Source organism: Siniperca chuatsi, linkage group LG15 (assembly GCF_020085105.1).
Source record: "Siniperca chuatsi isolate FFG_IHB_CAS linkage group LG15, ASM2008510v1, whole genome shotgun sequence".
Taxonomy (NCBI): domain Eukaryota; kingdom Metazoa; phylum Chordata; class Actinopteri; order Centrarchiformes; family Sinipercidae; genus Siniperca; species Siniperca chuatsi.
Genome location: NC_058056.1, coordinates 28,249,672 through 28,274,611, shown reverse-complemented (window position 1 = coordinate 28,274,611; position 24,940 = coordinate 28,249,672). Strand labels below are relative to the sequence as shown.

The following is a 24,940-nucleotide window of genomic DNA, read 5'->3' as shown; positions in this document are numbered from 1 at the left end:
TGTGTGTGTGTGTGTGTGTGTGATTGCTTTTGTAAGTGTGTCTGTACAGATGCAGGTATGAGTGTGTGTGTGTGAAGAGTCCCGAATGACCATTTGTCTCTGCATAAGCATCTCATTTCATCTCCGTGTCCAGTACAGAGACAGGTCCAGGACGTGATTAGCCTAGCTTAGCACAAAGACTGGAAGCGGGGGGAAACTGCTAGCCTGGCTCCACTGAAGGAGAAACAATACTAGGAATTCTAGGAACTCAGGAGGAAATTCTCCATCCTGAACCTCCACTATTATGATCATAAGTGAGCAGGAGTCTGTCTTTGGCTGTCTCAGCGCTGTGACGTGAAACTGAGTGCACGAGCTCTCGTCTCGCTTCAGTTGCCTCAGAGTTTGGCGTAAACGAAAGAAAAAAGAAACGGCTGAGTTAAGACGTTCTGTATGTGTTGAGCGTCGTGGAGATTTCAGCTTTTAATCCTACCTACATCGTTAACTTTCAAACGGAGTGGGCCGAGACATCGTCACGGCTTTTCCCTTTAACGTTAAATATTCACGACTAAATAAGCAACAATCGCAGTCACAGTTTGGGAAGAAAAACATTCTTAGTTACGACTGAGAGTGGATCAATACAAGAGACTTATTATTTAATAGGTTTATCCAGATTAGGGCTTGTTGTTAATGTTTAGTAACGTATTAAAGTGTTTTTGATTGCGTTCTGCGTGAATTAAGAGGTTTTAGGGGGAAAAAGTCCTCACAGTGCATAAAGTCACATTACAGGTGCGACCCCAGATTTCAGATCATAATGAGGTCATTAAATGAGGAATCTCCTCCTCCTCCTCCATCTGTTGTTCTTCATCCCCTCCCTCCTCCTTTCCCCTTTCCATCAACCTTGACCTCCTCCCTTATTTTCACCTCTTCCAACTTTATCTTCCTCTCATTTCCTCCTTCTTCCTCTTCCTCCCCCTGTTCCTATCATTCTTACTCTCCTCACTCCTCCCTGTCTGACCTCCTCTTCCTCATTATCGTTCTCATCTCTCACCTCCTTCTATTCTCTCCTCATCTTCTCCCTTCTCCTTATTTTATGTGGGGTGGGCATCTCTAACAGGAAGCCGTGACAGGCGCTGGTTTCTATTTATTTATAAAGTCCTTAATGGCAGCTTGCCGCATGTCTTCGTTTAAATCTCGTCTCAAAACACATTTTTATCTGAAAGCAGATCCTGATTTTAAGTGAACTGGCTGTTTATTTTACTGTTTATTTTATTGCTTTTCTGTATTTCATGTGTTTTATTTCTTTATATTTCGTCATTCACTGTGTTATTTTATTTTTCTTGTTGTGAAGCACTTTGTACTTTGTTTTGATAAGTTTTATTATTATTATTATTATGTCACCTCCGTATTAAACTGTCAGTCGTTATCGGACTCGATCTAGCGGCTGAAGCTCGATGTCCCGCGTGGAAACACTACATTTGGGAAACCTGCTGTTGGTTTTTGTGCTGAACACACTGAAACTCAGCACATTTGTACCTTCAGGTCGATTTAAAACCACGACAAACTACTTTGCTCTTGAACGTAACTGTTTTTAACGGTTGCTGTCCGTTTTCTCGGTACTTATTTTGTGCGTGTTTATTCTGTAAAATGAGGGCATGCCCTCGATGATCCGAGATTTAAATAAAGGTTGAACGAATGAATGAATGTCCTCCTCTTCCTCATCAGCCTTTGTTGTCCTTCCTAATTTTCTTCCTCCTCCTGTTCTTATAGTTTTCTCCTCCTCTTCCCCCTTTTTGCTCAAAGTTGTCCTCATCTCTCACCTCCATCCATTATTCCCTTCTTCTCCATGTTTCTTCCTCTTCATCACCTCCTCGCAAACTCTTACTCCCCCTTCTTGTCCTCCTCCTCTTTTAGTACTACTAGTTCTAATACTGGGTATTTTTTTGACACCCTCCTCTTCCTCATCTCCCTTTTTATCCTCATCTTTTCCTAATTTTCTCCGCTCTCCTCCCTCTATCCTTTTCTCCTGCTTCTCCTCTTCCTCATTTTCCTTATTGTTCTTCATCCCCTCTTTTCCTGTTCATCCCAATCTTTTTCTCCTTTTTAATGTCCTCCTCTTCCTCTGCTTCTTTTCTCCTCCTCTTCCTCATCAGTCTTTGTTTTCTCGGTTCTTATTTTGTGCGTGTTTATTCTGTAAAATGAGGGCATGCCCTCGATGATTCAAGATTTAAATAAAGGTTGAATGAATGAATGTCCTCCTCTTCCTCATCAGCCTTTTTTGTCCTCCTTCCTAATTTTCTTCCTCCTCCTGTTCTTATAGTTTTCTCCTCCTCTTCCCCCTTTTTGCTCAGTTGTCCTCATCTCTCACCTCCATCCATTATTCCCTTCCTCTCCTCATTCATGTTTCTTCCTCTTCTTCATCACCTCCTCACAAACTCTTACTCCCCCTTTTTGTCCTCCTCCTCTTCTTACTTTCCCCCCCTTTTCGTTTTCTCCCTCCTGTTCTTCCTCCTCATTATTTCAGCTCCCGGGTCATTAAGTCAACATAACAGAGTCGACATCACTGACACTGAGCTGGGATTAACTCTGTGTGTGTGTGTGTGTGTGTGCAGTGTGTGTGAGTGTGTGTGTGTGTGAGTGTGTGAGTGTGTGTGTGTGTGTGTGTGCGTGAGGGCGGGTGGTCGCTGCAGTAGAAATAATAGAAACAGAAGCACGTGGGGTTTCACACTGAGTTGAACTCTGTTTCCACTGAGCAGATTTCAAACAAACTCTTGAAATATTTCGAAACTAAAATGTGAATCCGTCACGTTTCCATCAAGCGAATAAATCAGATTTCTGAGAGAAAAAGAGTTTCTTTGTCTTTTGGAAAAATGGAACAACAAATGATTATTGTTCAAGATGTTCCTGTTTTCAGTTTTGTGTTGGTCGGGAGTCAGAGTCAGTCGGCCAGCAGTCAGAGAGGAACATACAGAGCTCATTGGGTGTCAGTGGGGAAACTTCTGGAGCATCATTCACTTGAATTAGTCATTTGTGTATTATTATTGTAATATTTGTATTCTTTTTATTTATTTCTGAAATTAATAGTTCCTGTCCTTCGAGGGATTCATTCCCTCAAATTCAAAGTTTTCACCTTTATCTCATTAATCCTCGTCCCCTTGGATTTTATACAGTCTCTAAAACGGACTGAATGAAGTTTGGGCTAAATTACATGGATATACTTTACTTTTCAGCTATAAGAGCAGCACGACGGCCTCAGGATGTTACTGTCGCTCCTCCACTTTGTTCAGACTGAAACATCAGCAGCTGCTGGACTGTGATGAAACGTGCTTCATCGTTCATGCTCCCCTCAGGATGAACTGTAATAACTCTGCTGATCCTCTGACTTTCCATCTAGCGCCACCATCAGGTCGACACGTTAACGCGTCCGACACTTTGGTTTCTGACCAAACACCTGCAGAGCTGATGGCGTTCCCATCAGCCTCAGCTGTACTCTGCGTTTACTGCTAATCAGCTAATGTTAGCATGCTAACACGCTAAACTAAGATGGTGAAAATTATACCTGCTAAACATCAGCATGTTAGCATATTAGCATGCTGATGTTAGCATTTAGCTCAAACCACTACTGCGTCTAGTGCCGCGTTCGTGTTATATGTTGGCGGTTAAATACCAATCTGACAGTGATGTCACAGATAACATTAGGGTGATGTCATCTGTGACATCACTTCAGGGGGAAATGACACATGGAGCTAAAATGACTGTCAGGAGCACAATGTTGTAATTTGAGGGAACAATTCATCGTTTCATCAGCTGCGTCGATGATGTTTACAATATGACTACTGAAACTTTTTCATTTCCCAGACTGGTTACCGCACACACACACACACACACACACACACACACGCAGATTAAAATGCCAGGGTGACATAATCCTCAGATTGATCTCGTTGTTTTTGGTGCCGTGGTGTTGGAGGAACATGGCAGCAGCAGAGCTGTACCACACTGTGCCAGGCTGCCTTTAAAGTGATGGATGATGTGTGTGTGTGTGTGTGTGTGTGTGTGTGTGTGTGTAATACCACAGTTGTCCTGCTCCTCCTCTGCGTTGAGAAACTTTCCAGTCTGCAGGAAAAAAAAACAGCTGAGAGTTAAATGAGGCGGGCAGTTGAACCTGCTGCAGTGGATGTTGATGAACATAAACTTTATTTTCTCTCTTCTGAGCCGAAATAACTAAAAACATCTAAATTCCACACGAGCATCCGAACAGCCCCGCGAGAGGCGGAGCTTCGGTAAGGATGCCGATTTGTCCGTCCAACATATCTCACTGCTCGTATTGCCAACAAATGCCCTGATCAGACTCCTGCTTCCAACAGGATGAACCCTACTGATAATCCCGTGACCTTTCCTCCAGCACCAGCCTCGGGGAGAAGGGTCTAACTGTCCAATGTCTGGGGACCCCAGGTCTGCGAGCCAATGGGAAGAGAGTCGGGTCCCCAGGTGTGAGTGCATCACTTCCTTTACTGCCACAAAAGTGTAAAAGCAAACAGGTTTTACTTTAGCAGTGTTTTTAACTCCTTTTCTCTCAGGATGAGAAGGAAACGATGTGAAACTAAATCTGTAAGAAACATTATTACCAAACGGCTGCATTTAAACGTTCGTGAGATGTGTCCAACTTCATGCTAACCTTACGTTAGCTAATGTTATATTAGCATTAACTCAGAAATTTAAGCTACTCTGTGTTGCTTAAGCCCCGCCCTCAGGGAGGAGTCTACCTGAGTGTCTGCTGTTTACCCTGCCTAGTTTCAAGGAAACTAGGACACTCAGGAAGACTCCTCCCTGAGGGCAGGGCCATAAGTAACACAGAGTAGCTTAAATTTCTGAGTTCTCAGACCATTTTCACAATTGAGAATGACTTCCAGATGGGAGCCGAAACGTCTCGATTCTGAAAACAGCGTCCAGATGACTACGACTGAAACCTTTTCTACGATGGAACGCTCCTGGACGAATGAGGGACTACACCGTCTTCTCATCCTTAGCTTGAAAAAACTTGAAAATTACTATTTTTGTATTTTATTCTTTGGTTGCAGAAACACTAGCGGATACTTTGTCCGAACTGAGGTATCCGCTCGAGCTGAAAATGTTTCCTGAGTAATAAATATGCACTTACCCGCTCTGCAGGACGCTGTTGAAGTTAGCTTCCTTACTGGCTGTTTGCGGCTGATAAAAGTCAAACTGCATTTGAAATGTGCCGATGAAGATAAAATTTGACTTCATGTTGAGTCTGAATCACCTTGTCGCTGTCTGCTGCAGTCAGTGTGGACCAACACCGGCTCTTTGGAGTTTAATCGGTGCAGGAATCATCTGCATGTTGATCAGAGAACTGGTGCTTTATGAGAAATCTGTAAAAGATGTACAAATACTGAACCTTCGTCTCTGCGAGTAAAAAAATAAATAAATAAAGAGCGACGCCGCCGTGAGTCGAGACTGTTAAGCTTTATTAGTGCTGAGTGGAAGAGACAGAAATTACAGTGAAGTCAGAGAATGTTTAGTCCATTTACAGAACAGAGCTTAATATAAAACAACTGGAATAAAGAGATCAGCTACGACCTCGAGAGAGAGCGAGAGAGAGAGAGGTTCACATATTGTTGGTGTCCACGTCACTTTTGGCCGAGTTGGGAGAGCTGTGGAGGAAAAGGTCAGGAGGTCATTGTTGTTACTCTACAGATATAAGATGTATTCCGCTGTTTTGCAGGTGTACACAGGTACGCGGGTGTTGCGTCTCACCTGTTTGATGAACTGAGCTGCATTGAAGAGTTCGCTGCAGCCGTAAACGACCTTCCTCCCCTGTTTGAACTGAAAACACACAGAAAGTTAGATCATCATGTTTCCTGTTGGGGAACCAGTGAACTGTTTGCGGACTGAAGGAGGAATATTACTAAACTACAGACACTGCCGTTAATCAAACATCAAAATAACATATGCATCTTCCAGTAGCACACAAGAAACATTATGTACTTCTGTATACTTCCAAACGACATATTTATGTGACAAAGTGTTGAAAGTATCTTGCAGTAGTAGCGACAGTAGTACTTGCAGTATTACAGTACCTTGGCGTAGTCCACAAGGTTCTGGTACTCGATGTAGTTTCCTCCGCCCACCACGAAGACGATGGCCTGAAACAAACAGACCGACACAACGTCAGAGACCTGATGAATCTGGTTCTGTCTGCAGGAACAAACAGGTGAGTGTTTGTTCATTTCGAGGTGGAAATAAACATCACCGGGGCAAACTGCTGCTGAAGAAGGGCAACAAAAAAAAAAAAACAGAACCCTTTCTGTTTCTGTAGTGGCTTTCGTAATAAAAGACTTAAAAAAAGAGAGATAACTGATAATGGCTTTTACTGTGAAGTAGCCACTCGGGGTATTTTAAAGGTTCCCTGTGGAGTTTTTGTCCTCTGGTAGTGCTATTCCACTGATCAACAGGTGGCAGTAATGTGCCAAAAAAAACACAAGAACGTGCAATTTTAATATTTTTAAGAAAAATCTTCTTTGCAAATGTTTTTTGAGGAAGGAAATACATTCATACAGTCTGTTGGAGCTCAGGGAAACACACGACGAGTTTAAACAGAACTTGTATGTTTAGAGCAGCTTTAACTGCAGACAGATACGCCAGCACGGCCGATATTATCTGAACACCAAATGAAGAACGTGTTTCCTCTGATTTATTACACCTGATGGATGCAGCACTTGCACTTTTTGTACTTCTATCTTTGTAACTTTAAGATACATCTGACGTGATTACAGTGAATGGGCCGTGGCGCTTACATTAGCCAACAGATATGAAATCCTGTTTAACCAGTTATCCAATGACAACCGTCCGCCTGTTCTGGGTCGATTATACAGTAAATGCGTTTGTCTCATGTCTTTGTCCATGTCGACTCTGATGAAGACACAGTCGTTGCACAGATCAGTCTCTTTGTTTTCCCTGGAACTTATCACAGACATATTATTGTCATAAATGTCGACCGATAGGTAACAAGAAATGTCACAACCGAATATTTGGGTTTTTTGCGTGGCTGCAGAGCGCTGACGGGAATAAAAGTGGAGAGAGGAGGGATGACATGCAACAACCGGGAGACAAATCAGCGCCACTGTGATTACAGTGTGGTACACGTCTTACCCATCATGCCCTGCGAGTTTATTTTTCAACTCTACGATGCCCTTCATCACATCATGCACATCATGCTCACATTTCTTTAATAACCAAATTTAAGGATCCTTATCATTTGTTTAAATGCATGTTATGTATTTATATTAAAGGAAAAACACCAGCTAATATATTATCTGATATTTTAACTGTCAAATACTGATACCTGTACCGAACGCAGGTTTAAATTAGGATTTATTCATTAATTATTTATTGTTTATAATAAACCTTATAATAAGGTCTGATTTTCTTTTCTTTAACAGATTAGAAGTTGGTTGTAGATTTGGTCGTTTGTCATTCAACAGTTTCACACCTGGTCAGGTGAAGGTGAGGCGTACGTCGTTTTTACATCAATTGATTTATTATGACAGGATTCTTCATGACGCAACAACAGTCATAAAAATGAAAACCTGTATCTGAATTTGTATTTTGAGTCTGAGCTCGTTCATGAAACAACTGAAGAGTGGAGCAGCAGGGGACTTCTGATGTGCAGCATGATTTCCAGTCTGTCTTGTATTTCTTTTTCAAACTCTGTTCTGGAAATAACTCATCCATCAAACTTTAGTCTAGAAACAGAAGCTCACCTCCTGAAACGGGTTCTTGTTCCTGGGAATGGAGCTGAAGAAGAAGAAGAAGAAGAAGAAGAGGAGTGACGATGAGGCATTCCTGAGCTTTCTACCAGTCAACAGCCAGTTGAGACTGACAGCTAGCAGCTGAACACTTCAGGTAAATGAACTGATCAGAAGGGATTAGAAGTGTGTGTCAGAGTGGTACCTCTCGCTGCCTCGCAGCATCTTTGGGTCGAAGTATCGATAATCGTCTGTTTCCTGGAAGATCAGAGAGAAAAACATCAGTCAGACGAGCCGCTGATTCATCAGTCGGACACTTCAATCATCTGCGTTGTCTCCGGATCTCACTCGTATAAATCTGAAATATTTAAACATTCATTGCAGCATGTAAAAGGTCCATAAGTAGTCCTTTTAATTTAACGGCTTTAAACAGTAGCTTAACAATAACTCCACTTCTTTGAGTAACTAAATCACACGTACGGTCAGTTTATTATAATATCGGCTGCTTCTGAACAGATGTTGTTATTTGTATCGACGGTTCTTTGCTTTGTAATCACAAACGTTTCTACAGTTTTGAGTTATTACCAGACCAGCAGAGTTAAACTGTATCAGAGCTCGGTGTCGCCTCTTTCATATTTACAGATCAGAGTGTTTGACTTCCATCAGCCACATGTTTCTCCTGAAAGATAAACCTCTAATCTCTGCAGCTTCATCTGCAGGGGTTCTTTGTTTACTTTATTTGGTGGTGGTGGGGGGGGTTTCCAAGAATCAAGAGGTCCAAGTTCAAGCCGTAACTCTGGGCTCAGAAGTTTAAAACTCTGATATTATGAAATGTTTGTCTTAAACGATGAACACAAAATGAAATAAAAACTGACTTTGGAAAATAACTTCAGCTTTAGCTGGAGTCTCTGCGCAGAAGCACCGGCCGGATGATTTGTCAAGAAATAGTTCCAGCATGTCACTTCCCTCGGCCAGGCCAGCTGCTTCCAGTCTTTATGCTAAGCTAGGCTAACCACGTCCTGACTCCATCTGAACATCTGACCCTCTGAAAGAAGCTATTCCTTTAATTTTCCATATCAGCACTTCTCGAGCCAGAAAGAGACGCATGCAAACGTAACCCCCGAAACACACACACACACACACACACACACACACACAGAGGACAATCTGATAGAGGGAGAATGTGCTCTTCTATTTCTTTCATCTTCATCCCAGTCCTGTCTTTCTCCTCCTCCCCCCTCCGCCCCCCTCTGCTCCCCCCCGTCAGATTCACAACAGGATCTTTGTTGGTCGCCTGTAACTCCAGACGCTGAGAAACCTGCAGAGAGAGAGAGTGTGTGCGTGTGTGTGTGTGTGTGTGTGTGTGCGTGCGTGTGCAGGGTCAAATGACTACACGAATCAAAATTTCACGCATTCATCATCATCACTGATGTGTGTGTGTGTGTGTTAAACTGTGTGTTGACGGGTTCACGTGTGGTCACATGTGAGTTTAACTATGTGTGTGTGTGTGTGTGTGTGTGTGTGTGTGTGTGTGTGTGTGTGTGTGTTGGTCCACAGGAGTTAATGTGATTTCCTTGAGTGCAGGGGTTTGTGTGTCTGAGCTGTCAATCACAGCTGACACACAAGCTGCTTGCTTCCTTCACACTTTCTCTCCCGTCTGATTAAGAAGTGAAACCGAAATTTAAAATATGCATCTCTTGATATTCTTTATTTTTCTTCTCATCAACACGTTCAGACCCAAACCATCATGAACGTCTCTGCTAACAGGTGTGTGTGTGTGTGTGTGTGTGTGTGTGTGTGTGTGAATCACAGCCTGATGGATCTTCTTCCTCCATCGTCGTCCAGAAACTATTAAAACACATCAGCGAGCCGCTCTGTTGCACTGGGCGACATGTTCCTTCATCACCATGAACACACACACTGTAGTTTATTCTGACTCAGCCCCACACACACCGTCCTGCTGCCCCAAACACTCACTACAGCACCACATGTGGATTCATCCGCCGCTGGAAATAGTCCCCAACAGATGCTCTGTTTCCTCCTGTTGGTCTGATAAAAACTACAGCGAGCAGCCTGAAAGACTTTTTAAACAGGAAACTATATAATCTGTGAGGTGTTTTTAAAGATTTACATCTTCAGCAGGAACCAATGGGCTCGGAGCTGAGAGCCGCAGACAGGAAGTCAGACGGTGCTGAGAGACGGACCGACATGTTGCTGGTTTGAGTCCGAACGTGAGATTTGTTGATAAGAAAATCTAAAATAACAATAATGCGATTCATGTGGCAGATTTTCATTCAAGTAACTGCAGTAGTTCAGGAGGAAATACTGTAAAACAAAATGCCCTACCTCATCGTTAAAACGTTTTTGGAACAAAAAATAATCACATGTTCTTTGGTCCAAACCTTTTACCAGTGCTTCTGAGACAGTGTGTGACTAAAAGAGCAAAGAGACAAGAAACAAACTCACAGGATTCGACTTCATCTCCATCAGGTTGTCCAGGATCCGAGTGACGGGAAGGTTCTGGAAGACAAGAAATAACGTTAAAACACCAGCGGCTCTGACACACACACACACACACACACACACACACAATAATCCTACAAACAACTTTTTTTATTTTTATCTCATTCAGATCATTGTTTCTGGTGTAAAATGAAATCTGTGCACACATTTAAACAGTCCCGTCGCCAGAAGAAACGTATTGGAGGCTTCTGACTCCCCCAGGCATTTTTTTAAGCCTTCATTAATCATTGAAAATTATATTTCCTTTGTATTTCAACAACACTGTTGGCCAGAATTCAGGCATAAACTGATGAATTAGTTCATTTAAATTGCGCTTTACGTGCATCGATCAATGAGGTTTCACACATTCGCGGTGGATGCACCGATTGTAATCACTTTCTTTTTACTTAAAAAATCATTTTGGGAGGTGTGACAGAGGAGCGTAGTGGGCGATTAAAATGAATTAACTGACTCTCAGGATTGTAAAATGACAAAAAGATTATTTCCCCGTGTCAAATACCGTTGGAGCCGAACAACAGACGACGACTCTCGAAGTGATTTATTTAAAAACATAACTAGTGTCCATCTACAGCTCATCTTGTGGCACATGATTTATTCCATTCTGTTGTATTAACTTTTAAACCTTATATTTACCCCTTTCTAGGAACTTTTCATTTCATTACTTTTCATTTGTTTAAAACAAAGCTCTTAATATGGAATATTTTCCATATCGGGTCCGGAAAAAAGAAACCTCAGTATCGGCAGTAAAAATACTGAAATCTGTGGTTGACAAAGTGTTGGATTTTATCATTTTATTAATTTATTTCCACCCATCGCTCTGTAAAAACCCAAAGTCATCATGCCTTTGTTTTTCAGGTTAGTTTAAAAGGTTTAGATGAACTGCAGTTTTGGTTTTCACAGAGCAGAATCGCAGCGTTTTAACCTCCAGGAATCTTTGTTTTGTTTGGATTCTGTTCTCAAGAATTTGGTGAACAGATATTTTCAAATTTTGGAGACGTGAGTGTGGAAGAAGTCTGTAAATATCCTCCCTGACAGAGCGTCACGAGCTCCGTCCAGACCGACTGGGTGTTTGTAATGTTTTGGCATCTCTGCAGAGCATCGTGGTCCGACTTCAGCTGGTCTCAGTTCAGCTTCTGTATGAAGAAAACAGACACCACCTCCCTGTGTGTGTGTGTGATGATTATAAATTACTTCATGTTGGTGCCAGTTTCACCCCGAAACACCCCATCATCCTCCTTGTTGTCATCATCATCGCTGCTGTCCAGGAACGAAGAGCCCGCCACGTTAGGCACACTCGATATAACCTGCTGCCAGACACAGACGGGTGGAGCGTGGCGTTTTGGTGGCGAAGCAGAGGCGTGCAGAGGCCGCTCTAAATGATCTGCTGTTCTCAGGTAAAGGCATACAGCCGAGGACGGACGAGTGTTTCGAGGCTGGTTGCCAACGGTTACAAGGGACAGGAGTACCAACAGAAGGAAAGACGTGATGATGAAAGAAAATGACTAAAAACAAAGAAAATGTCTAATAAATCTCGTGGGAGGGGAAGAGATGAGGATTACAGTCTTTCTCCTCCAAAATGGCTTTAACTCCAGCCATTTGATTTAGCTAAAAGAGAAAAGACCCACCAACAGTGACAGAAGAGAATGACGCGTGTCAACAGTCTTTATTTAGTCTGAATTCAGGGTTGGACAATGACGATATATACATATACTGTGACGCAGCAGAGATCTGTAGACTCTGCTGTATATTCCTACTGAGGAGGTTATCGCTTTAATATATTTGGTTTGATATATTTGGGTGAGCAGGACTGCTACATGGCAGTGTTAACCTTGATTTTTCAGGTATTGAAAGTCCCACATGTGTAGAAGTTTCATGTGTTTAAAGCGTCTTTCAAATTAGTCTGATGGCAGGAGTCTACAGTCATGCTAGCGGCTCTGTGAGGCTGTACTGTAAGCTAAATGCTAACATGCGCACAATGACAATGCTAACATGCTGATGTTAGCCGGTATAATGTTCACAATGTTCACCATCCATCGGATACCATGCTAACATTAGCTAATTAGCAGTAAACACAAAGTACGGCTGAGGCTGATGGGAACGTCATTAGTTCTGCAGGTATTTGGTCAGAAACCATTTCTGCATTCATGTCCATCAACTGAGCCACAACATTCAGGCGTCTACGTCCCGCTGAGGTCGAGGAGCGCTGATGACTTGTGGTTAAGTTGGGGTGGGGAGTAATTAAGAAATGAAGATACCTCAGTTTGACCCCCTACCTGCAGGCTGCAAAGACTATTTGTTAACAACTTTAACAAGAGCAGGTTTGTTGGGTTTAGATGATGTTTGGATGCACTGCAGGTTATTTTTTTTAAGCTGAATTTCCAGCAGCAGAAATAGTTTTACTCACATGCTGTTTGAGCACCAGGTTCTTCACTCCCTCCATCACAAACTGGGAGCCGGTATTCATCACTCTGGAAAACAGTCTGCAGAGGAGGAGGGGGGGTTAGGGAGTGAGGAGGAAGAGGTACGACAGAGAGAAGGAGGACAGGGTTAGACTGGTAGTCTGAACACAACCCCAGTTTCAACCGAATGAATAAAAATACTATTACTGATAGTACTAATACTGCTGCTAATACTAAGCTGCTGTTACTGCTAATACCACCACTTTCTGCTGCTGGTACTACAGTAAATACTACTATACTGCAACAACTACTAGTTACAACTAAGGTGACAATGTACTGTTTTTATTTAAACTGTTTTAGAGAGGCGTTGATTCAGCTTTAACAGTCACACATTGACTGATACTTCAGCTAATTTTTACTTTTAAATACTTAAGTCGGGCATTCAGTTGCCTTCATGCATTACAGTTCAACCTTACATTTCAACTGCTCTCTTATTCTTCAAATGGCAGTTCCACTGCTTTCATCTCTTACCCTCTAATGGCGGTTCCGCTGCTTTCATCTCTTACCCTCTAATGGCGGTTCCGCTGCTTTCATCTCTTACCCTCTAATGGCGGTTCCGCTGCTTTCATCTCTTATTCTTCAAATGGCAGTTCCGCTGCTTTCATCTCTTACTCTCTAATGGCGGTTCCGCTGCTTTCATCTCTTACTCTCTAATGGCGGTTCCGCTGCTTTCATCTCTTACTCTCTAATGGCGGTTCCGCTGCTTTCATCTCTTACTCTCTAATGGCGGTTCCGCTGCTTTCATCTCTTACTCTCTAATGGCGGTTCCGCTGCTTTCATCTCTTACTCTAATGGCGGTTCCGCTGCTTTCATCTCTTACTCTCTAATGGCAGTTCCGCTGCTTTCATCTCTTACTCTCTAATGGCAGTTCCGCTGCTTTCATCTCTTACTCTCTAATGGCGGTTCCGCTGCTTTCATCTCTTACTCTCTAATGGCGGTTCCGCTGCTTTCATCTCTTACTCTAATGGCGGTTCCGCTGCTTTCATCTCTTACTCTCTAATGGCGGTTCCACTGCTTTCATCTCTTACTCTCTAATGGCAGTTCCACTGCTTTCATCTCTTACTCTCTAATGGCAGTTCCACTGCTTTCATCTCTTACTCTCTAATGGCAGTTCCCCTGCTTTCATCTCTTACTCTCTAATGGCGGTTCCACTGCTTTCATGGCTTAGATTTTGACTGACATTTCAGCTACTTTCATCTCTCACTCTTCAGCTGACGGCAGAGCGACGTTCGACAGGTGGAGCATCGGGTGTGGAGGTGGAGACAACTGGCCAAAAACAATGATCCCGTTCCTCAAAGCACCAAAATAAAAAACCCAAAACTACCGTCGCTAAAACCCTCAGGTCAGATCGATAAAGACGGTCAGACACGGCCAGAGAATTACTCCGAGGTAATTTTTAAACATATTTGCTTAAAACTTTTACCACATTAGCTAAAGAATATGAAAGAATGAGATACTTAAGATAAACACCATTTTAGAATTATTATCCGCAGTTTTGTTTTTAAAATAAAATTTTCATTTATGGCGAGAATTCCCGGGAATCCCGAGGAGAGGTCGATATATTACCGGGAAGTACTAATTCTAAAAATCAGGAAATCCTTCAACCGACTAAAGCGACACCACGACAACTCAGCCAACAACTCGTTCTGCCGATGAAGACTGTGAGATGTGAAAGAAAGCTGAGAAAAAGGTAGCGAGTGGACCTTGAGTTAAACTCTAAAACAGAACAAAAACTGAAAATGATCACTAGACTGTATTAATAAACGGGTAACTGAGTGTTTATATGTGTATGGAGTTATTTAAAAGCTGAGATTACAAAATAGCTTTGCACAAAGTCGTAGAAACATTAAGTAAGATTAAACAGTAAAAAGAAAATGTTTTTATCCCGTTAAAAGTTTTTTTGGGGGAGTTTTTCCTTATTTGAATCGAGGGTCTGAGGACAGACGGTGTCTGTAAAGCCCCTGGAGGCAAATTGTGATTTATGATATTGGGCTATTTAAACAAAATTGACTTGACTTAAAACACATTAAAGTGACTAAAACAAACTGACAAACAGAGGGAATAAAAAACAACTGTTTTTACAAGGCAGGAATTTGGGAATAAAATCAAGTGATTTAAGTGATGATAACGAATTGGCTACCTCTGTTCAGAATTTAAAGGAAAACAAATGAAGAGCTGACTTTCCAAAATGATCATCTCCATCTGGGAAAAAAAAAAATGGATGAGATCTCAAACTCTAGAGTTTAAAGACACTGAATGATAAACACTAGCTTTTTATTTTTCCTAAATTAGACGTTTTGGAACCAATTTTTAAGTGCCTTGCTCAGGGGTAGGCTTTAAAAGTGATATTAGTAAGACAGAGTGTTTTTAATTTATTGTCTCCTGTCACATTTCTCAGCTGGTGTGGAGAGATTTAAAGTAGTTTTATGAAGTAAGACATCATATTTCCACCCAACAGTCGACTCCCTAGATTTAGAAACGCTTCCAATAAACACAATTCTCAGGTTTTAAAAATAAATTGGATCGCATCAGACATACAGCAGGCTGTAGTGCTTAAATCACAAATTATAACTCAGCCCGACAGTTCTGCTTTCATTTGATATCCCGAGTATAACCAGTATTTTTGGAAAAATATTGTCTTTTTCACATTTTTAATATACGTTTTTGAATTTTTCAGTTGCATTTATTTGACGATTAAAGAAGTTTTAAACTGTTTTAAGCAAAATGTGTCACAAAAACATTTAAAAACATATCTGATGTTACTAACTTACCCCATGGGCTTGACTCCGCTGTTGCCGTAGTTGGCCGGGGTGGCGGCCATCTTGGTAAACGCCCTGGAAAAGATGAGAGTAAACCAGGATGACTCAACAGGACTGGCTCTGCTGTTAAATGGCGACCGAATTACACTCTACTCAGTTTTATTATCCAGGCGATAGATCCAAATATTTTTATTGTCCTTAATTTTTCAAAACAGAGACGACACATTACTATAATCTGCTTTCTGTTGGTACAAAATGACATATGATCTGATAAATATGTTGCGATCAAATCCAGTAGTTCCAGTAGTTTCCATGGGTTTATAAATGTACGAGTGAACAGACAGAAATTAGACGATTTGAGGCTCAAATGATACAAAAACTGTTGTTTGATGATGCTCCAAAGACCTTTGACAATAATTCCATCAGATGACTTTTCAAACAACAGACAGACTTACTTCCACTGTTTGATGTAGTTGAGAGGTGAAAGGTCACAGCCTGCGTCCAACAGAGCCGTCTTATACTGCTCCATGTCCGACTGAAACACAGAACGATCACACAAACATCAGACAATAAACAACAAGCCGGGATAACAGAGAAAAACCATGGCGCCTCAACGGCTACTGGCAGCTACTTTTGTCATTTAGTCATAAATGAAAGCTTGCCTCCCCAACTCGCTGGAAGCTTCCAGTCTGCGCAGAAGATCATTCACCTTTCATACTACTCTACTTTGGGATATGCGATTAATTGTTTTTATATTAAAATCGCAAACTGCGACTTCATCAGTGTCTTGACAAGCTGCGGCAAGTAAACGTTTAGCCGGCGACCGCTGATTTCACTGGATACGACGACAACTGTCACCAGTAAATTAAAGTTCATACTGCGAGTTGGCTTGGCTGTTGTCCAGTTAATATGCTGTCTGTATGCCAAAGACGCTTTTGTGGAAGAAGATACACCACTCTGTATAATTTTGATGTTTGAAAATGCAAGCAGGATTTAAGGTATGTCATGTTTAGCATATTAGCTTGTTAATGTTAACCAAGTCAACACGAGATCAGTTAGCAAAATAATAAGTTAACATTTAGCAAGTTAGTGTAACATGCTAATATCATATTTCAGGGGGATAAAAGTGTTAACATGTTAACTTTAGCATGTTAATATGATTAACTTTAATATGATAAATAAAGGTTTTGTTGGGCTTGTGCGTGTCATGTGACTTGCAGCTGATGATGAGAATACATGACTGTGCTGCTTAAAACCCCAATGTCACAGAAGAGCCGAGGACCTTCAACATGGCTGCCACCTGAAAGTCCTCTACAGGACGAGGCGCTGTAACCTGATTCTTGACTTCCTAATCAGGCTGAAAACAGGGCTGTGTGCATGTTGTTTCTGATACCAGTGAGACAATGAAATACGATCTCAGGTGGTGAGTTTGAGTAACAGATCTATGAGTTTGAAGGTTAATCCGAGACAAAAAAACTGCACGGTGGTTTATAACACTACGAGACAAGATTTTACGACTCTGATAGCGAAGTAAACGGTAGAAATACTGCATTCACGTTACAAAGAAATCTACTCAAGAATGCGCGCTTGCACGCATTTCTTATCACCGGATCTACAGCTAGGGAAGGTGACGTAGAGAGTATCATCTACACACAGTTTCCTCTTCGATAAGCTCCTGACCGGCAGCTCAGCGGGAGCCACCGAGGGATTACACAACTGCTGAGCCACGTGAGAGTGTGTGTGGTTGTTTTTGTAGGACTGAAATCCCACCACATCAGTCAGAAAGTCGAGCGGCACTCTGGAGACTCTGCAGCAGATAGAGGGAGGGAGAAAAGGCTGAGAGGGAGGGCTGAGAGAGGAAGATAGATCAAAGGAGGGAGAGGAAAAAGAGAAAGAGACAAAAAAGAAACAGACAGGAAGCCAAGAGCTGGTCACAGAGGGAGAGGGATGACCACAGATGACAGGAAGAGAGTGGGTGATGGTGATGGAGGGCGAGGGGGTAATCCCGGGTTGATCCATCTCTCAGGTGGATGAAAGAAACAGTGAGGCTCATTTCTCGGCAGAGGGGAGAGCCGTCACACCATCCATCAGCAGAGGAAGGAGGGGACGAGCTGGAGATCTGAACAGACTCCGAGAACCACAGGCCTCCAGACAATCCGACAGCCACGGCCACTTTACACAGCGATTGGTCAGGTGCGTGCAGGTGTTAAAGTGGGCGGAGTTTCAACCAGTGTTAATTTTGTCAGTGAAAACTGACAAAAAAATTTGCTGACAAACTTTTTTTCCACGATGAAAAACAGAAAACTAAATAAAAAGTAAATGTGAAAGACAAACAAATGGACAAATTACTGCTATAATGCAAAGTCTTATTCAACCACCTGCATGTATTTGCAGAATCACACCTTATGTTTATGCTCCTGATGGTAAAATGTATCATCCACCGTCCAAAATGATCCTTTCTTCAAAAGTGAATTTAGCTGCTTGAACAGCTGCACTAACAAGAAGCTTAGTTATTACAATTCATCCTGAGGGGAACAGGACAGTCTGGTGACCACGAATGTCTGAACCACATTTGGTGCCAATCCGTCAAGGAGATACTGAGATATATCACCGAATCAGTGAAAACTTTGACCTCACGGTGGCGCTAGAGGAAAAGTCAGGGGATATCCACAGTCAATAATAATCATCCTGAGGGGAACACGAACGTCTGACCCAAATTTCAAAGCAATCCATCCAATAGTTGTTGAGATATTTCCGTCTGGATCAAAGCGGTAGACCGACCGACCGACACTGCCATCCCTGGAGCCGCGTCACTAGCATAGCTAAAAAGGTAAGCTAATGTTAACATGGCTAACATTATCAAGGACTGGATGTTGTCATTTTAATGCTAATTTCAGTCATGTGTCTTTTGTGTTTTTCTACAGGAATGAGTGCGGCCGCTGTCAGCCATCACAATCTTCCTCTAGATGTTCACTAAAGGAATATTATTTCATTAATATAATCTGACAACGCTTCTCCATATCTGGGCGCTATGTGGGGAAACCTCTGAACCTAATTCACTAAACTACATAAAAGAGACATTAAACTAAATGGAGGAAAAGCTGAGATATTTAGCTGTATGAAAACACAAACTTTACCTCTCGGCCCCAATACTGATGTCACTGACGATCAATAGATAAGTGTTTTTATTGGAGAGGTTTAACAGTATTACTGATGAATAACCATGACTCAATGAGATTTCATGCTTTCATCTTGGCCTGCACTCTGTTTTACCTATGCTGATTGATCACTGACTGAATAATTGAGATAGATTGTTAAAATCATTTCTGCAGGTGTACAAGCTGAGCTCTCTGCCCACAGCAGCAGCTGGAGTCCTGGACTCGGACACCACTGTCTGACTGCTTTTGAAGGTTTGGGGAAATTTTAGGGGCAAGAAAAAGTTCTGCAGGTGTTCTCTGGTTTTGACCGATTCAAACACTTACTGGAGTTCGGGGAGTTTTGAAAACCTGCTGACCTCTTTGCGGAATAAGTGCAAACATTGTCAAAATGTGCAAATGAATGCAAATATTGAACTCCTGGTGCATTAGTTATTTAACAGCAAACTCAAACTAATAACAATCACAGTCCCTGTCATACCATAAAGGATGAGAGGAGCTTTCTGCCAAACTAAACCTGATCCAGCTGTGTTCCTCTTACAGTGACTCTAACCAGGTCTCTGTTTTCCGAGAGGAACTTGGTGCTTTGGCTCGGCCATCTTTGTTCTACCACTGGCTCATAATGAAATTATAAATATGCTGGAGCCAAGAAGATGCTTCTCATAAAGCCTGTCCAAAATGTGGCTATTGATCAGTATAATGTGGTTTTGAGGACATGAGGGCGCAGCTGACATCTGTCTAAACCATTTCTGCTGTTTGCGAATCCACAGTCGGTGATGTAAGCGTCCCCTGTGCTGTTTTAGTTTGAGTGTCGGTGAAGAAGCCTGGCCGGGACAATGGGAAGAACTGGACGACTGTCATCTGAGACGTCAAGAGAATTTTTGTTTGGTTGAATTTATCCAACAACACAAATCTCAAGAATTTCTGAAATCCCAGAAGTAAACACCGTCTCTACACCCACTGAGGGGAAACCACCAAAGTCTAACGCTGTAATTACGCTCTAGTCTGATAAACCATCTGAATCTCCATTTCACTTCACTTTGTACATTGATACTGACATTGCGTTCTTGTAGGCCGATTTCTGTTTGGGAGGGGGAGTTATTACGTTGTGTCTGATCTAACCGATCAGTTCCAACTGATGGACCCGACTCGTTTGATGTCATTTTCAGTTGACACAGAAGCTTTGGTAGCGGTTTCTGGGGGCAGTTAACCCAACGTTCGTCATGTCGATCAAAGAAATATGTCAATTTAAGAGTTGTTATTTCATGTTTTTGTATGTCGACTTGCAACAACCGGTACAGCTGGTTTGTGGCCATTTTTCCGTCTCTATTTTTCATTAACGTAGCCAGGTAGCTATGTAGGAAGATGATGTCTCCGTTCTTAATCACCAATCAATGAGCACAAAACCTGATCTATTTCAACTGCAAAACCAGGCTACCTACAGTCAGGTTAGGCTTTAGCTTAGTTGAGTTTACAATTTGAAAACATGTAAAAGACACCTAGGTGCAATTCAAAATGTATCAAAGATGACACAAAACATTAGAGATCCATCATAACTGACAGGAATTCAAGCTTCTGTCATCTGTAAAGAGGCAAATCACCAACTTTTGAGTATCAGCTCAGGCTAACTAAGAGCTAAGTGACTTTGGTGAGGTGGTCCTTTCATCCAAGGTTTGGTCGCCTAAATGTTGCCTTGCAAAAATCAGTAAACACCTGGCAAATTCTCACGTAAGCAAGTGTGACTGTCACTGATGGACGACCAGCAGTAGCCTTAAGTTACAACTGTTCCTGAAATCATAGGCATAGTTTATTGTGGCAGTGACGTCTGTTTCTTTCTCTCTGTAACCACAGAGTGAGACAGTTTGTTTGTGTGTAAGAAAAAAACAGAATGTACTGACACAAGAAGCACCAGCTCTGGAATTAACTAAACATGGCCGCCGTGCCAGTTCAGGGCAGATTATTCAATACCCTAAACATGATCGACAATTTACATAGACTGGACCTGGGTGGAGTTCAGCATGAGCACAAAATGCAGACCCAAACCTGGCCAAAGCCCATGCCTTTAAGACCCAACCTCACTAAAACCGAGTCGTATTGCCAAATTTGAGACCAGTTATTTAATTTATTTTTGTTATTCCTTCCGTAAAGAAGTGATGTTCTTGTTTTGGATCATGGGTGTCGAAGAGCGCCCCTCCAATAATCCCCGGTAACCACCCTCAAGGCCGCAGTTTAAAATTATTGGTGAGTTTTTTGGCTGTTTGCGTTGTAGTTTTCAACACTACAACGCGAATATCTGTGTGTGAATAGGAAGAGGGCAGTGTCAGGCAGATAAGAACCATGTTGATGGGAGATTAATACTGTCAAAAAGAATTAGTAGTACAACGTGAAAAAAGTTCTCCTATTATTATTCATTGACTTACTCCTGTTTGGGGGATAATCGTGCTCCAACCGTTTTTTTTAAGCCTATATTTGTTCATGTTTAGTCAAACTGTCCCAATTAAAGCAGCTGAACCAGCAGTCAGCAGCTCCTGTCTGCAGTGGACCTGTGGACGGACAGACAGCTGTCTCTGGATCACTGTGAGACTGAAGGAAACTTAGAAACAGCAGGATTCTCAGGCAGGTTCTGCAGTTATAAGGAGCGTCTTTTTTCTATAATTTCTAAGTGGATTTACGTTTATTCTGAGAAAATGATATCCTCGGAAAGCGTAAATCACACTGAATCTAAATGTGTGTCACGTCTGCGTGTTCAGATTTGTCTGAGAAGGAGTGCGATTTTTGATGCTAAGTGTTTAAGTATTTTTATCAGCTCCAGTCAAACCAGCAGCCACATTACAATAACTTAAGGCTTTACACCGATAGGGTCTACAATATTATTTATTTGTTACTAAGCTATTCATTTTATTATTATTTATAACTATTACATTTTTAGGACTTGGATTAACTTGAGACTTGTCTTGACTTTTAGCAGACAGGCAACAACAATGACTTTGTCCACCCTAAAACAGACAAACTACAACTTCAGATCAACAACCGTTGTAGTGGTTTGAGTTTGTATGGTTATAAAAGAATTACAACATTAAAAAACATTACACCAACTGAACAGAGAACAAGTTCACACTGATTTTTTTTTTGTTTACTTTCACAATATTTGACTATTTCAGAAACTTTATTTTGCTCTCAATATGTGTTGTCGTTTTTATTTCGCTTTTAAGATTAGGGTACAAAAGTAACTCCATACACAGTTTGCCTTTGAAAGTATGCACGTCCCTCATCGTAACATTAAAAACAAAACAAAAAGGCAATGATGTGAATAAAACCCACTTTCAAAGCGCCGGCTTCTGACCTTTGACCCTGCCGGTGACAGTGCTAAAGGTCTGTGCGGTTCAGAGGGAAGCTGCTCCATCTCTTTGCTCCAGAGAAGAAAAGGAGCATTGTGGTGCTGTGTTTTTAATTTCTGTTTCTCCTCAGATCTTCTACTTCCCTCAGTGTCTCTGTTTTGTTCCTGGAAGTAAACACTGAACCGCAGGAGGATCACAGAAAGTTCCCTCAAGAGTCACGGGTTCCTTCTTCAGTGTGAGGTTTCATTTTGACAGAACTGAACCACAGCGGGACAACGAACTAAACCACAAACCTCACGTCGCCGCCTCACCGCTGTATCACCGCTGCTGTCACACAACTTCTAATGCAGCCCAGAAAACACTCAGTAGGAGTATCTTCCCACTGTTAACTCTCACTTTAATTCTACTTGTCTCACAGGCTTTTGACTAAAGGGCTTGTGAACTGACATCAAGATGCAAGCATGGACTGTTTTAAAAACTCTGACATTTGAGAGTTATTTGTTTTTAATGCGAGAAAAGACCACATTCACAGAGTCCCTTTTCACAATGCCCGTGTTCCTCTTCTGGGTTTGATTTTCTGACACCAGCTTGACAACACAACACTTTTCAGCAGCTGACTTTAAAGTATTTGATGTGTGAGGAAAGTTCAAGTTTCTAACGTTTCACAGAAACGAAGTGAAACCAATGGCTGCCTGGAAGGAAGAAAATCGATCAAAGAACAGATGATTTGATCAGGAGGAAAGGAAACTTTTCACGCATTGTAGTTGACGTGCTGAAACATGCAACATCACCGGTCTGGTCCTGTAAATGTAAGGCTGCACTGGAGAATAATTTGAAGCTTGTTTGTCCTCCATAAAACTTGGCGACTCTGTAAATCAGAGGTCGATGTTGATCAACCTGTCGATCTTTGTTGGGTTCCCGGACGATGGCAACGCGTTTCGGTCGAAAGGTAATTGTAAATTTGGACTAATCAGAATTGAATTCTCTCCCGCGGCTACACCACAGCTGTGTCGAGTTACTGTCAATTTAAGGCAATCACTTCCAGCTGCTATTGTTTCAATACTGCATAAGGCATATACGTTACCATGGTGACGGCGGCGCGTGCAGATGCGGCGGCCAGTACCTCCTTCAAACCTAAAACTAAATTGTATGGATAAGGCGGTCCACATACAAGTGTAAATCAGCTGCACCTCACCATAGCTCTTCAGCAGACTGTTGGCACTGAACACATGGCTCTCAACTGCACGCACCGTCCATTCAGTGCATTTTATTGACAATTTCAACTTTTTCTGACATCTTTTTAAGGCAGATGGACTCTGCCTGATGGACTCTGTCTGTTAAGAGTCTTCAATGACATCCACTTAAACACAGACAGTGGCAGATGTTCAGTCTCGGTATTATTGGATCTCAGGAGGAGCTCAGCTTCAGTCAGTAACGTTAAAAACCACAAACCGAGCCAGAAGTCTTGGTGTAGTCATGGACTCAGACTGAATTTCAACAGCCACGTTAAAACTATTACAAAGTCGGCGCTCTACCACCTGAAGAATATATCCAGGAGTAAAGGACTCATGTCTCAGCAGGATTTGGAAAAACTTGTCCACGCATTTATCTTCAGTCGACTCGACTACTGTAACGGCCCCTAAAAGAATGGATCAGACAGCTGCAGCTGATTCTGAACGCTGCTGCTGGCGTCCTCACTAAGACCAAGAAAGTGGATCACATCAGTCCAGTTCTGAGGTCTTTACACCGGCTTCCTGTCTGTCAAAGAACTGATTTCAAAACACTACTGCTGGTTTGTAAAGCACTGAATGGTTTGGGGCCAAAGTACATTTCCGATCTTCCGCTACGTTATGAACCATCCAGACCTCTCAGGTGGTCTGGGATCAGGTCTGCTTTCTGTCCCCAGTCTCCAAACTAAACCTGGAGAAGCAGCGTTTGGTTTTTATGCTCCACATATCTGGAACAAAACTTTGAAAACTGCAGGTCTGCTGCAACTCTCAGTTCTTTTAAATCAGGGCTGAAGACTTTTCTGTTTGCCGCTGACTTTTATTAAATCAAACAATGATTCATTTCTTGCACTGCAACTTTTACTCCCCTGTTTTATCTTATTATTTTCTATTTAACTCTTTTTAAATGTCTTTTTTTATATTGCCCTATGTTGCTTTTATGTTTTTTGTAAAGCACTTTGAATTGCCTTGCTATACCAATAAACTTGCCTTGCCTTGTTGTTTGCGTTCCTGTGTGTGTCGGGTCGGGTTAACTTCTCCTGAAGGTCCTTCACTGATGTGGCTCGACTTTAAGAGAACAATTGACACATAAGAGCCAAGTGGTGACGGTTTCCGTAAAGCCGGGGCGGTTTGGTGACTCACACTGGTCGGCTGTCTCAGTTCACTACACTCAGTCAAATATGATGACAGATCCAATAACACACTTCTGAAGACAGCCCGTTCACATCCATCAGAGCAGCGGTTTGGAAACGCACCGATTTTGCAGATCCAAAGTGGCACTGGAGTGGATTTGAAATGACAACACGTTCCATAACATGGAAAACATTTAGATGTTGACAAAAAGAAACTGTTCTCTCAAAGAGCCAGACTTTACTCATGGATATTAATAGTTACACTTAGCTTGTTGTCAAAGGAATCATTGTTTGGGCTGCACAATACTGACGAAAAAAACTCGAAAATATTCTGCAACTCTTTAACTGAATATCTTGACTGCGACATGAAGTACGATACACATGGGAACAGCTTCTTCTACGTAATGTTCCAGCACTTCAGAGCTTCAAGATGTTCAAAGATTTGTTGGACGGTCGTGCTCAGGCGTAGTTCCACAGGGCTTTGAGGGAAGGGCTAAAACTATTCTCTAACAAATCCTACTGGTGGCATCATCACAATTAGGTGGTTGAACCCCAACCGTCCCTCATGCAACTTATACATACATACAAGGTGTGGAAGCTTT

General features: G+C 42.0%; 1 protein-coding gene across 1 annotated transcript in view; it reads right to left on the bottom strand.

Moving 5' to 3' along the window:
- Positions 1 to 5,444: 5,444 nt before the first annotated feature.
- The window catches only part of scfd1 (sec1 family domain containing 1), a 37,484-nt gene continuing 17,988 nt past the window's right edge, over positions 5,445 to 24,940 (bottom strand). The window contains exons 17-25 of the mRNA XM_044166704.1: positions 15,942 to 16,021; positions 15,499 to 15,561; positions 12,673 to 12,748; positions 10,212 to 10,265; positions 7,951 to 8,003; positions 7,761 to 7,794; positions 6,078 to 6,143; positions 5,755 to 5,823; positions 5,445 to 5,651 (exon numbers count right to left, since the gene is read on the bottom strand). Coding sequence (XP_044022639.1) covers positions 5,628 to 5,651; positions 5,755 to 5,823; positions 6,078 to 6,143; positions 7,761 to 7,794; positions 7,951 to 8,003; positions 10,212 to 10,265; positions 12,673 to 12,748; positions 15,499 to 15,561; positions 15,942 to 16,021 — 519 coding nt within the window. The 3' untranslated portion in view covers positions 5,445 to 5,627. The remainder of the gene's footprint in view (positions 5,652 to 5,754; positions 5,824 to 6,077; positions 6,144 to 7,760; positions 7,795 to 7,950; positions 8,004 to 10,211; positions 10,266 to 12,672; positions 12,749 to 15,498; positions 15,562 to 15,941; positions 16,022 to 24,940) is intronic.